Genomic DNA, 14,659 nt, shown 5'->3' on the forward strand with positions numbered 1-14,659 from the left:
CAGTAGTGGTTGCCACTTTGACTCAGGCAAAATATGAAACAACACCAAGTGTAACTGATATATGCTTGCATAAAAAGTGAAAAGTTCTTTAAGAGCAAAACACAAGAATAATGGTTCCAGCTGAAAAATTTCCTGGTTTATGGCAAATACAAATAATGGTGCAAATATAAAAAGATAGTAAAGAAAACATCTAAGGGGTTGGACTGTCTATCCCTTTCATCACACAGTGGTAGGAGCCAGGAATAATGTCACTGATGTCAGTAACAACATCACTATAGAACTGAGGGCCACCCTTGTACACCGCCTTCTTCTGAAGCATGGCAATGGGTAATCACTATACCACTCATGACCTGTGAAATGATGGTCACATTCAACCTTTTGAAGTCTTACAGTCATTAGCTGCAATGACTGGAAAGAGATGGAAATAAACTGCATTCAGTCCCATCCTGACTCGATTGTGCAGCAGATACCTCACGGATAATAGCTCTATCTACATATATGTATCAAAACAAATGTTAGACACATTCTTCAAACGTATTAGGGAAGTACCTGCATAGGGGAATTACATTGCTCTATATCAGCAACTGGAAAGATGCCTGGTGGAAAAGCACCTGGCAGTGGTGGTTGACAGCTGGCTGAATATGAGCCAGCAGTGTCCAGGTGGCCAAGAAGGTCAAGAGCACCCTGGCTCGTATCAGGAACAGTCTGGCCCGCAGGACCAGGGAAGTGATCACCACTCTGTACTTGGCATCAGTGAGGCCACACCTCGAATACTGCGTTCAGTTTTGGGCCCCTCACTACAAGACAGACACTGAGGTGCTGGAGTGTGTGCAAAGAAAACCAACAAAATTGGTGAAGGGTCCGGAGAACAAGTCTTAAGGAGAGCGGCCAAGAGAACTGGGGTTGTTTAGTCTGGAGTAGAGAAGGCTGAGGGGAGACTGTATAGCTTTCTATAACTATCTGAAAGGAGGTTGTAAAGGGGTGGGTGTTAATCTCCGAAGGAACAAGTGAAATGGCCTCAGGTTACATCAAGGGAGGTTTAGGCTGGATATCAGGAAAAATTTCTATACTCATTGAGAGGCTAAGCATTGGAACAGGCTGCCCAGAGAACTGGTGGTGTCCCTACCCCTGGAGGTGTTAAAAAAGTACGTAGATGTGGCATTTGGGACATAGTTTAGTAGGCATAGTGGTGTTGGGCTGATGGTTGGACTTAAAGATCATAGAGGCTTTTTCCATCTTTAATGATTCTAAGATTCTATGAATTTTTATTAAGCAAACTAACTGCTTATAGTCTTGCAAAGTGCTACACATTCTATGGCCAGTACTGTAAATTATTTAGCTTACAGTTAGACTAAAACAGTGATTTTATTCATCATTAAGACATCTAATATATTAAAAAAATATTACACTTGCCTGCTCTGCTGAATTCAGGTAAGTGCCTACCAGGATCATGCTCTGTTTGTTAGCTTTTACAATAATAGATTTAATTCCACAACTCCTGATTGTTTGTGTCTCCATACCCCAAACGAGATTTGATAATCTTCCTGTACTTTCAAATGACTGGGCACTGGGTTCTTGTAACACAGAGGCTCTCAAGGCCCTCAGGTTTGAAAATAATCTAAGTGGCTTCATTGTCAGAGAACTTAGAACTGAGGCAACTTGGGGCAGTAACAGCTTATCTGATGCCTGGCTGGTTTTCATGACAGTTTTCTTGTCAGAAAGTCAAACACTGCAACAGCTAGACCTGTCTTACAGGCAAGGGCTGATCGTCTTGTCCATTACTGAAGTTGCTTAACGCTTCCTGCCTTTAGAAATTTGTCATAATTCAGGCAAGCGTCACTTAGAATCACAGAATCATAGAATAACCAGGTTGGAAGAGACCCACCAGATCATCGAGTCCAACCATTCCTATAAAACACTAAACCATTCTCCTTAGCACCTCATCCACCCGTGCCTTAAACACCTCCAGGGAAGGTGACTCAACCACCTCCCTGGGCAGCCTGTTCCAGTGCCCAATGACCCTTTCTGTGAAGAATTTTTTCCTGATGTCCAGCCTAAACCTCCCCTGGTGGAGCTTGAGGCCATTCCCTCTTGTCCTGTCCCCTGTCACTTGGGAGAAGAGGCCAGCACCCTCCTCTCTACAACCTCCTTTCAGGAAGTTGTAGAGAGTAATGAGGTCTCCCCTCAGCCTCATCTTCTCCAGGCTAAACAACCCCAGCTCTCTCAGCCGCTCCTCATAAGGCCTGTTCTCCAGCCCCTTCACCAGCTTTGTTGCTCTTCTCTGGACTCGTTCCAGAGCCTCAACATCCTTCTTGTGGTGAGGGGCCCAGAACTGAACACAGGATTTGCGGAGCGGTCTCACCAGTGCTGAGTACAGGGCGAGAATAACCTCCCTGGACCTGCTGGTCACGCCGTTTCTGATACAAGCCAAGATGCCATTGGCCTTCTTGGCCACCTGGGCACACTGCTGGATCACGTTCAGTCGGCTGTCAACCAACACCCCCAGGTCCCTCTCCTCCAGGCAGCTTTCTAGACAGACTTCTCCTAGTCTGTAGCACTGCACAGGGTTGTTGTGCCCCAAGTGCAGGACCCGGCATTTGGCCTTGTTAAACCTCATGCCATTGGACTCTGCTCAGCGGTCCAGCCGGTTCAGATCCCTTTGCGGAGCCTCCTGACCCTCCAGCAGATCGACACTTCCACCCAGCTTAGTGTCGTCCACAAACTTGCTTAGGGTGCACTCGATGCCTTCATCCAGGTCATTGACAAAGACATTGAACAGGGCTGGACCCAGCACTGAGCCCTGGGGAACCCCACTTGTCACTGGCCTCCAGCTGGATTTCACACCATTTCCCACCACTCTCTGGGCCCGGCCAGCCAACCAGTTTTCCACCCAGGAGAGTGTGTGCCTGTCCAGGCCAGAGGCTGACAGTTTCCGAAGCAGAATGCTGTGAGAAACTGTGTCAAAGGCTTTACTGAAGTCCAGGAAGACCACATCCACAGCCTTTCCCTCATCCAGCAGCTGAAGTTTTACATGGTATTTGCCTCAGATTTTCCAGTTCCAAAAGGGTTGTGGCAATTGGGCTCTTTTGCAAACAGTGTGTCAAAAATAAAGTAGAACAAAATATTGTGAAAAACAGCCATGACAAGAGGAGCTGTATGAAACCCTGCCCGGCACCCTCAGCCCATTGGCTGTGGGGCTGCACTTCAGCTCAGGGCTTAGATTCTCAACACAGCTGTGCAGTGGGCAGGGCTGTGCCTGCTACCCCGGCAGCCCCACTCCTGCCACTCCCTGGCTGTTATCTGTCCCTGCTCCCATCCTGCTGGCTCTCAGGGAGTTACAGATCTCACGGGGCTTGTCAGGGGCTTTGTAGGTTTTTGCTTCTGATGGCTGGGACCCAGCGGGAAAGGAGTCCAAAACAAGCAGCCCGGAGATGAAAAGGAGAGCAAAGAAAACAGTCTGGACCTGGCAAAATGTTGCCTGGCTTTCTTCTAAGTGCGCACATCTTGTGCACCAAATGTCCCAGGAAATTTTCCCATGGAAAATGACTGTAGTGTTGTCCTAGTATTTGTAGCACATTGTTTTCAGGTAAACTGAAAAGACTATTTGCTCTAGCAGTTCTTGCCCTCGCATGCTCTGCTCTGCAACCTAAGTAAAGGTCCTCAAGGACAGGGCGTGTTTATAACACATACAAAATGGCCTTCTGTCATTTCATTAAAGGTGATTACTGTGAGCAATAACAGCAGCAGACATGAACACAACTGCCAGGGCACAGTAACTAGGGGACACTTTTTGTATACGACTGGAAAACAATTGCAGACATCCTGATTTCATTTTTAAACACAAACAAAACTAAAGTAATGTTGAATCCACATGAAAGTCATCCCGCATTTCAGCTACTGGGCCTGTGAAATTAATTTCCTCATGTTTTTGTATTTTTAGAGCAACAAATAAATAAGAAACCATTCTTATAACAAGAATGGAATTTTGCTAAGTGTATATATAATATATAATGATTTGTGCCGTATTTTTCTCACTGAGAAACAAGTATAAATAGCCTCATGTAGGGCTTTATTCAGCAAATGTTTCAAATAACTCATCAGCTGATTACTCAGATGCTTAGGCATCTCACTGAAAAGGCTTTAATGATGAGAGCATGACTTTTGTCTAGTATATCATATTGATAAATAGAAAACGATAAGTATACTCCAAAACTGTCTTGAATGCTTTTAAGAAATGCTATAAAGATTATGTGATCCTCAGTGTGTATTTGTTCTGTATGACTTGTACTGGGTCAGGAGGAATGGAAAGTTATAAACCAGAACCAGTATAGTCCTTTATAATTCATGAAGAAGGCTTGCCTCCATGTTTGCCCTTGTAAACAAACCTTACTCCTGCTAAATACCAAGAGAGGAAAAGCAGGCTGTAGAATTAGTAATTACCATCCCTCTCTTAACAGATGTGATTTCATATACATTGAAAACAATTCAGCTTGACTCCAAAGGAGGACATTTAATTAAAACTGTCTGCCTGTAGGAGATTCTCTGTTCTCCCAGTAAAGTGGCTGTTTTCCTGGCAATGTCTAGCTGTCTGCCAGTATAATTCCTACAATGTGGAATGTATTTTCAGGCACACTTGGCCAGGTAGGCACAGCCCTGGCTTGCAAAATTAGATCTCTGGAACAAGTCATAAAACATAAAGCACAGGCTTACGTGTACTGGATGTTTGCTTGCTGGAGGTAGGGCAGCAGACTTCGGGATGTGTTCTGTGGTACTCGCACGTCGGTGACCGTACCTTTGATGATGTGGAAGGTGCTGCTGGGCTGCCACAGGTCCACCTGTAGTGCAGGAACCAACCTGTAATTCATATGCATTCAGTGTAGGTGGGGAAATCCAGGAGATGGCACGCTTGAAGCTATATAGGCAAACACTCTAGGCACAGTATAGACAATAAAAAGTCTACTGGCTGGTCCAGCTCAACACATGTGTTATGGAGTGTATTTTGAGGAATGATTGCATCCAGCTTACCACAACTCTTGTGGGAGATTTGCCAACAGGAAGAGAGAACAATTTCAGGAACGTGCCTCTTCAAATGGCTTGAAAGAAAAGCCACCTCCAACTTCATGTGCCTCCTCAGACTACTATGCATCTCCTACATACTAGCTCCTATGGAGTTCATGAATCTTTTATTTCACAAGGTATTTTCTGTATTCCCCAAACCAGTAAATCAAATGAACGCTAAAGAGAGGTAGGAAAGCATAGCATATACTAAGACTGTTTGCAAAGTGTACCCAAGTTTCACTCTTCATGATAAGCAGATCAGAGGTTAGTAACAGAAGGTTTCCAGTACTGCCAAGGAAGTTGAGATCTACCCAATAATTTTATATGAAATGCCAAAGTAACAGGATTAAGATAATAAAATTATTACAATCTTGTAAAAAATGGTAGCTACAAATGATACCACAATTATCAATGTCCTATCTACACCTGAGCATACCTAAGGGAAGATTCTTGGCCATTTTTTACTTTCTTTTGTTGCCAAATCTGAAACACAGTTCTAAACTTTAGCCCAGAACACAAATTTTCAAGAAATCAAGAAAGTTTGCAAGAAGGGGATTTGAAACTCAGTGTTCTGCACCCAGTAGCAAAAAGGTGTCATACCACTCAGAAGTACTGGATGTGCAGATTCCTTAACGGAGGTGAGACCAGTTCCTCCTCAGCCAATGTAGACCAGCGGCTGGAACACAAGTTACAAACTTCTTCCCAGAGATGCTAAGTAGTCACAGGAGACTACAGAAGAGTGTTGGCAACAGCTGCTGTGTCAATGTGACAAATATGTCACATTGTCACATGTCAAGATCCAGAAGTCTTAAAAATATCTAAGCTTCTGAGGTGAATACAAAGAAGGGAATTGATAAGGACTACCATGCCCCCACATTTCTTAAAGAGAATTTCAAAGGAATAAATACTTGATAAATATCTTTTGAAGTTTATTGCTATCAGGTGTGCTAGGCAGCATCAATGAAAGTCATGGATACAGCTCATAAGTACCTTGCCTTACTTGCTTTCCAAGTTTCTACGAAAGCTTTTATAACCGAGATTTTAAAAGCTCCTGACTTCTATGCCATACAAGCTATTTTGGAAATATCTAATACATTTCACCTGGTCTTGCTGTGAACCTCATTTGAGAAAAGAGTATAATCTGGCAACAGGGGTTTAGTTTCTACCGTTTCTCAAATGGCCCTCTGTAAGAATATTCTGATTACCAAGAAATCATCTGAGGCTGAACCTGATGCTACTTCTTCAAGCAGCACTGACTTTAGTTCAGCTAATCCAATTAAATGCCTGCTACTTTGGAAGGAGGAAAACTAAAACACAGGGGCAGCATCTTCTATTCTTGCCAAATCCACTCTTTGTTTCATGCTGCCACAATATGGTCTATGGATCTGTGTGATAGTGCTGGGTAGGCACAGCATCTTTTGAAGTCTAACACCAGGACTGGCAAAGTTCATGAGGTTTGTGAAGCTGACAGCAGCTATGACAGATGGTCAGTAGAAACCAAACTCATGAATTAAATGGTGCTAAATGCTGCTTGTAAATAAAGATCCTATCACTGTGCTAACACTTTATGTTTGTTAGTTTATCTATCATTTGTATTTTTTTTAATTATAGGCATCCAATGAAATTTCCCCCTAAGTAAACATGTCTGACTCCACACAGGGTTATTTAGAAATGTGTATTTGACTTTTAAAATTTATCACAGAAGGTAAATTTGTGGCTCTTGGAGTAACAGCTTATCAATCAGCTCAGCTTGAGCCATCTTTATGAAAATAACAAAATGTCACACACAAGATGATATGTCTCCTGTCCAACTGCAATATCTAAGCACACAAAACTGAAAATAGAAGTTACAAAAATGAAATAAAAAAAAAATCACAGTTGGGATACACCTGAAACTTGTCTTTGTTGTTGACAGTTACACATGATTAATTGTGGGGAATTTCTGCATCATTGTGGAGGGCATAAACCAACCAATAATCATGCTGTTGGTTACACCAGCAAGCTCTTTGATTTCTGAGGTATTCTAATTGTCCTTCACATTACTGGCTGCAAAGGCATATCAAAAGCAGAAACAATCTTCAGTGGCATATTGCACACCACTTCACTCTCTTGGTGAAAAAGCAAGATTTCACTCCTGGCACTGCCCTGGAAGTGAGACAGAAAAAATCCCATTTTTAGAATGCAAATCACTCCTCTACAACTCAGTTCCTTATTTGGGTAGTTTGGTTTCATTTGACTCCCACTTCTGATCCTTTGCAATGTAAACAAAGCATTCAGTGCTCATCTGGGAGATGTTACCTGTGCTGTCCAGAGCACCACTTCAGCTGCTAGACTTGATTTTGCTTTATAAAGCATATAACAAGAAACACATTTCTCTAATAGACATCTTATTTATATTGCAGCTTTCAGCTTGTCCTTGGCATGATACAAAGACAGCACATGAAAACTGAGAAACGGAAGATGGATTTCAGAGCAGGCATGTTTGCACTGAGCAAGCCCAGTCATTCTTTACTCACTGTCAACTTTAAAAGACTTCATCTTCGCATCTCCCATGGATACCGAAGGCTCTGTCAGAGTCATCACTCTTCTTTCAGCATCATTCCTCTGGCAAGCATGCCAAGGATTTCCACACCGGGCTCTGCTGGCTAGCAATTGGTAGTGGTATTAATTGCTTTCCTATTCTCTTTGCTGTCTGCGATGGGATGTTGTTATCGCTGCACATTACACATTAGCTATTATATAGTATTATGGACCATTTAACAGTCAGTGTCAAAAGACATTTATTTGCAGGATGGGTGGTGGTGCTGTGTGGGTGGTGGGATTTTCTAGGTCAAGGGGGAGGATTCTCCAGCTACCATAAAGAGCAGATGCAGAAATCCTACAGAACACCCTGAATACACCACCAAATATTTGAACCTCAAAATTCACCTGGAATCTTGAGGCTAGAGGAAAGGAAATGTGTGCTAGGGGATGTCTGGAAACCTAAATATTCTCATCTCCTTTGACTGGATCTCGCAGAACAGTCTCCTTTTGATGTCCTCTCCTATCTGTCAGGCAGCAGGTTGCCTTTAGAGAGTCATGGAGTGTTTTAAGCCTCTGGACAATAAGCAGATCCCAGGCAGGATTCTTCTGTAGGCTCAGACTTGGGACCTGGAGACCAATTTTGTGGCACCTGCTGCTGCACTAAAGTCTGACTCTGGGTACCTGTTCTTGGGGACATCAGTGGGTCTGCTGACGCACAGCAAATTGTCTTTCCCAGAATCTCCCTGGAGGCACAAGCATCCAGACTTGCTTTCTATGAGAAGAAATAGCATGTAAAAGCATACAGACAGCTCCCTTTTCCCAGAGGATTTAAACACATCATTGCTTTATTTAACAAGAAGAGTATAAGAGATTATTAATTATGACTCCACAGTAAATACTCTTTTTTAACTGCACATTCTTGTTTCAACTTCTCTTGTCCCATCAAAGTTGCTGGAACACAATTTGTGCTTAAGAAAGCCAACACTCTTGGTTTCCTTGTAGGTGGTTACTCTTTAAATGGAGGTGTTCAAGTCAGCTGAAGAATCTAAAGGTATCAGCTTTTGACTGGATATCTTCCAAGCTACAGCAACTCTGAACTCATTAGTCATCTCTCTAGGTTTTGGTGGGATGGTGATGAAAAGTCAGCAAAAGCAAAGGGAAAAGTACTTTTAAAATATATGGAATTCTGTGCTAAAAGAATTCAGGATTTCTTCCAAAATTAAAAATTATGCAAATAATTTTCCAAGAAGACAAACATTTCCTTGGTATAATACTACATATCACAAATGGTGTACGCAAAGCTCTGTTGCCATGCCAAGACAGAAAGCAGAGCAGGGAGTTATTTCTTCACTAGTTGCAGGCTTTCCTCTAGCTCGTTCTGTGCCTGTGGCAAGCAGCCTGAGAGAAAAGGGGTCTCCTTACTTTTCTCCAGAAATACACTCACAACTGCACAAATCCCATGTTTCTTTCTTTCCTTCAAGTCATTAAAAGAAATCCTCAGCTTCTTTAGACCAGAGGGCTTAGCCCACTCATGCTTTGCAATTAAAGCCATTATCTCAGGCAGTAGCCTCCAATTGTTCCTCACTATCCTTTCATAAACAGGTGTTTAATTTTTTCTTCTATTTAGCTGGAAAGGAAGATGCTTAGCACTCTCATCAGGTCTGCAATCATGTGTCTGTCATTGAAAATAACTAGAATAACTCTGCCATAACTTACATTTAGTATCTGGGCAAAACTGTTTATATGATTTATCTGAGTTATGCCCCATGAAGACAGTAATTTTGTTATGCTTAAGTACCTAGCAACTCCAATTTTTATACTTAATGAATTGTATACAGCAATACATGTGTCAAAACTGGCCTTATCATTAACATCACCATGAACAGATTTCTTTGAAAAGTGTCATCAACTGTTAAGTTCAGAATACAATTATTGTTATGATGCCGTCAGTTGAAACATGGCTTGATATTTCTGAGCCTTTTTGTAAAAGGGAATGTGCAGTCAGTAATGAACAGTGCTGAAACTCATTAGATATGTTTTCCATTAAAAGTCTGGTAGGAAAAGACAGAGAACAGAAATAGACACTGCTCTGGTCTCACTAATGCTGTAATAAGTCTGGTTCATCACACAACAGATGAGGAACAGTTGCATACATGTATATACACGAACACCCCTAACTTATATAGTGTGCATCCAAATAACATTTTTAGGCTTCTTTTTGTACATTTGCAAAGAATGAACAAAGAAAGACTCCTGTTTGATGCTGACACTGGTGGATAATTATAGCTGTGCTGTAGTTCACCTGGAAAGAGGAAAACTGCTCCTGTCTAATGTCCTCACCCTTGCAAATATTTTCAGGATCAGGACAGACAGCATCCTCACTTGGTCCTGCCAATTAATTGACAGTCCTGATTGCAAATCTCCTTCAGCTGCCCTTTACATGGAGCAAAATGTTCCAGTGGCAATTAAACATGGGATTACCTATGCTTTCTGGACTTACAAGATAGTTCGAGTTGCTGGTGAAAAGTAATTTTAGTTTCTAATCAAGCACACTAGGCATTTAACTGTCTCTAACTTTTCAGTACTATTTGCTTTTAGTTGGTAAGAATAATTATGCCAATAAATCAGGATTTATTCACAGGATTGTAGCAGCCATAACACTGGCAGGAACAGAATGCGAACAATGCACAGCTTGAAGTTTTGAGTTTTGCAGATCATTGTGGAACTATAACACAGTAATGGTCTTGCAACTCCACTTATAATTTTGATATAATTTTACACGGTAGAAAAGAACTCGCATGCTATTCCTCCAGAAAGTCACTGAGGAAAAACTCATACACAATTATATGGTAATTGAATACCTGTTCTTACAAGTACATATGCCATTGGGCTAAGTATATTTGAAAGACGTGAAAGAGTCTATAACAGACTCATTGAAAAACCCCAACCAAACCCCTATTTTGTTTCTTCTTAAACTATTTATGGCCTGGTTCATTTTGTAGTTGTTGCTGTGCTGCATGAGAAATGGAATAGTAAGCCCTGGGTCTGAGCCTCCTCTCATTGAAGCAATGGAGATAAGCTGATGACTTTGCTGAGCTTGGAGTTGGGCTTCCTCACCAGTGAAAAAGGAAGCAGATTCCTCCCATCTCAGAAAGACCAGGCTTTTCTGCATTTTACGAGAACAATACACTCACTACCTGGGCTCTCCTGTTCTATTTTGCATCTTCCTGTTCAAGTTTTCCTGGAACAACACTATCTTTTTGAGCCTGGCAAGTGGTTTACAGACACGTATTCTGATACATCAATGAATAACCTCTGTTGTCACTTGATGCTTGTTCTCTGTGTATCTGAAATATTCTGTGTATATCTGACTGAAACCCTAATTATGAGTTAGAGTAAAATCCAGACTGATGACTAAAGCACCTGACTATATAGATATATTTGCTGTATGTGCGAAGTAAAATGCACAGCCTGGGCTACTGAGCTAATTCTTTCCTTCTGCAAAGTAGCAATAACTCCATTTGGGCTGACAGGCTTTCTTACTGCATTTTCTGATGGGCTTTTGTTCTCTGAAGCCTTTTTCACCATTTGCCTATGGAGCTGTAAACCATCAGATTTATAGCCAAGTGATCCTTTTCCCCTATGAGATATTTTTCTGATTCCCTGAACTGCAATGACAGGATCAATTCAGGGATTACAATGGATAAGCAGCTGCTGTTGGGGCTAGAAAACAAACAAAAGGGAATGGAGTTGTGGCTTCAAGGCCTGCTAGGCTGGCTCCTCCTGAAGTTAAAGAACTGCCTGGCTGTGCACAGGAATTTCTTTTGTAAAAGCTACCAAAGAATGAGCAGTCTAACTTTATTATGCCAGGAATGTTCACAGAGTGGTAGCTTCTTTGCTATCTATACAAATAGTCGGGGCTTGTAGAACACCGATTGAGTAGAACTTATCAGTAAAGGCTCAAATGAAGTAGTGCTTCAAGAATGACGCTTAAAAAGGAAAATTCCACAGCAGAAAAATAGGATCTGCTGGGTCTGAGGACCCAAGCAAATCTTAGTTTCTTTGCAAAGCACTTAAGCATGTGACATTTGCTTCTGTCAGTCAAGTCCAACAGAATTAAAAACATGAAAAGGCTCATAAATCAGCAACAGGCTCCTCAAATCTCCTAAACATGAAAGAGCAGCAGACAATACTCAAACATTGGAGAAGTGTATGAGGGAGAGAGGAAACAGATAGACAAGAGGAGCCCTGGGGGACAGCGAGTAGCAGCTTTGCAATTCTCAGGTCACTGTGGTACTACCATCCTGAATAATTATCTTTCATCTAGTGATTACTGTAACGATTTGCTAATGATTAGTGGGAAAACAGTGAACCTGCAAAAAGGTATTTCTGGTCCTAAACATTGGCCTAGGAATAAACATTTGTACCATATCTATAAAAAGAGAGTATTTATAAGAGCAAACGGCTGCAGCAGAACATCTAAGCTCAGCGCCTGTGATTGCGTTAGGGCAGCAGCCAATCCAGAAATTGTGACAGTGATCTACAGCTAGAAAAATAAAGAACGCCATGAGTTTGTACTTGATTTGTTAAAGAATTTGCTGCATTGTAGTCTGTCACAATAAAATGAAAAATTCCTTAATGCTGCTATGCAACATATTTGTCATCTTATATGACAGTTTGAGGAGAAGATCCATTATCATTTACTCCCGTCACACTCACCATCATAACTGCTCCAGTGGCCTGTGGCACAGGGACTGTGAAAAAGGTGTTCAAGGGTGTGGGCTGATGCTGCTGGTGGGAAGAAGTTACCAGGCTTTTATTTTTATTCCCCAGAGAAATTGAAAGAAACTTGAAGTAGGAGCATGCAAGAGACGAGATACATACTGCTTTATATTCACTGATGGCATTGCCAACCTGCCACTGTCTTTGTCATTTAGTGAAAACCAGAAACTGGCATCCCCTGCCATGAAAGAGAGCACGATACTCTGTTCCACACCTGCCTCATGTCTTATGCCCTAAGATATAGTTGCAGACATGGGCAGTACAGAATGCCTAAGAGCTTTCTGAGAACCTTCCTCTGGAGGGATGGTGGCACTGTGGTCTTAGGGGAGCTGGCAGAAGGAGCTCAGGGGACCCTGCTCTGCCAGGCTGAGACAAGAGCAGTCAGAGGCAGATGCTTTGCAGGCTGGGGTAGTAGCTGATCGGTTTCCTTTTTTCTTGGTTACTGTGGATGAGTTTGTTGGTTGCATATCTGCAAGTTTAAGCAACTTTATAGAACTTGTGGCAGACAAATTTTTATCTCTAAGGCTGGCTATTTTTACTGGCAGTGCAGGTCTACATGGTTCACCCCATCAAGGGAAAAAGCAATATTTTTTCACCTACAAGTTAAATGAACCAGCCAATGAAGGAATCAATTTATAATAATGATTAATAACAAAGAACTGCGGGCAATGGAGCTACAGACTGAAACTAATTTGTGGAAATTACTCAGCAAGTGATTATGACTAATGTGATTTGCCTTTGGGCCATTCATGAACTAAAAGTTAAATGTGTGGAATGAAACATTCATTATCCTTCATTCACTCAGTATAGGCAGTGGCATTTGTATTGTAGCAGAACCTATACACTTCAGGCAGGTTTCAGAGGTTTATTACACTAAGCATTATATGGATATTTTTTCTTTAAAAAAAAAGACAAATATCCCTCCTAAGGAGCTCCAGATGCTAACTTTAAAAAGCCTGACGGGATTACATCTTCTGTAAACTTGTATGAGTTAGCCTTACAGCTCAGGTATTGGTAGCAGAGCAGTCCTGTTTGAAATCAAAAGGTCTCCATATGGACTAAAGCCCCTGGGTATTCCTCCGACTTCTGCGAGTTTTGCTACTTACACTGTGGCTAGGCTGCCATTGCAGCCCAAGTTAATTACTGGGTGCATATTCTAAGATACTTCCAATATGGTAAGAGAGATAGCCAATTCCCAGATGAGCCTTGAAGGATATCTAAGTGTAGGTTTCTGTAAACACACAACCAAGAAAGGACTCCTTTTGTGTCTGATCTTCTTCCCGAAAGGGGTGGACCCCTTGAGCTGGAAGACAGAGCTGGAGAGTAGAATAAACCTGTTATGCCATCTGGACGCTCTACAGGGCCAGCTGGGATCCACCCCACGGTACCGAGGGAGCTGGTGGAGAAGCTTGCCAAGCGACTCTCCATCATTTATCAGCTGTCCTACCTAAGAGGGAGGGCACAGATGACTGGAGGCTTGCCAACATGACGTCCATCTATGAAAACAGCTCGAAGGAGGATCCAGGGAACTACAGGCCTGTCAGCCTGACCTTGGTATGGGGGAAGATTATGGAGAGGTTCATCTTGACACCTCACCAGGTATGTACAGGACAACCAGGGGATCAGGCCCAGACAGTATGGGTTCATGAAAGGCAGGTGCTGCTTGACCAACCTGATCTCCTTCTATGACCAGGTGACCTGCCTAATGGATGAGGGAAAGCCTGTGGAAGCTATCTACCTGACTTCAGTAAAGCCTTTGATACTGCCTCCCACAGCATCCTCCTGAAGAAGTTGGCTTGGCCAGGTATACTCTTTGCTACATAAAAAACTGGCTGGATGGCCAAGCCCAGAGAATTGTAGTGAATGGAGCTAAATCCAGTTGGTGGTCGGTCACAAGCAGTGTTCCCCAGGGCTCAGTTTTGGGTCCAGTCTTGTTAAATATTTTTATCAATGATCTGGATAAGGGGATTGAATGCTCCCTCAGTAAGTCTGCAGATGACACCAAATCGGGCTGGAGTGTTTATCTGCTCAAGGGCAGAAAGGCTTTGCAGAGCAATCTGGACAGGCTGGATTGATAAGCTGAGGTCAATTGTAAGAGATTTAACTAGGCCAGCTGCCAGGTCCTGCACTTCTGTCACAACTACCCCATGCAATGTTACAGGTTTGGGGAAGAGGTGCTGGAAAGCTGCTTGATGGAAAAGTACCTGGGGGTGCTAGTTGACAGCCAGCGGAATATGAGCAAGCAGTGTGTCCAGGTGGCCGAGAAGGTCAACAACATCCTGGCTTGGTTCAGAAA

At 42.5% G+C, this 14,659-nt stretch overlaps 1 protein-coding gene across 3 annotated transcripts in view; it reads right to left on the reverse strand.

Moving 5' to 3' along the window:
* Window positions 1–14,659, reverse strand: part of CPA6 (carboxypeptidase A6) — an 87,182-nt gene that overhangs the window by 33,807 nt on the left and 38,716 nt on the right. The window contains exon 3 of one of the 3 annotated variants that reach the window (XM_069854209.1): window positions 4,711–4,835. In XM_069854209.1, coding sequence (XP_069710310.1) covers window positions 4,711–4,835 — 125 coding nt within the window. Of the gene's footprint in view, window positions 1–4,710; window positions 4,855–14,659 lie in introns of all 3 variants that reach the window. The other 2 variants (XM_069854210.1, XM_069854211.1) reach the window with 2 other exon arrangements.

This window comes from Phaenicophaeus curvirostris, chromosome 3 (assembly GCF_032191515.1).
Source record: "Phaenicophaeus curvirostris isolate KB17595 chromosome 3, BPBGC_Pcur_1.0, whole genome shotgun sequence".
Taxonomy (NCBI): Eukaryota; Metazoa; Chordata; class Aves; order Cuculiformes; family Cuculidae; genus Phaenicophaeus; species Phaenicophaeus curvirostris.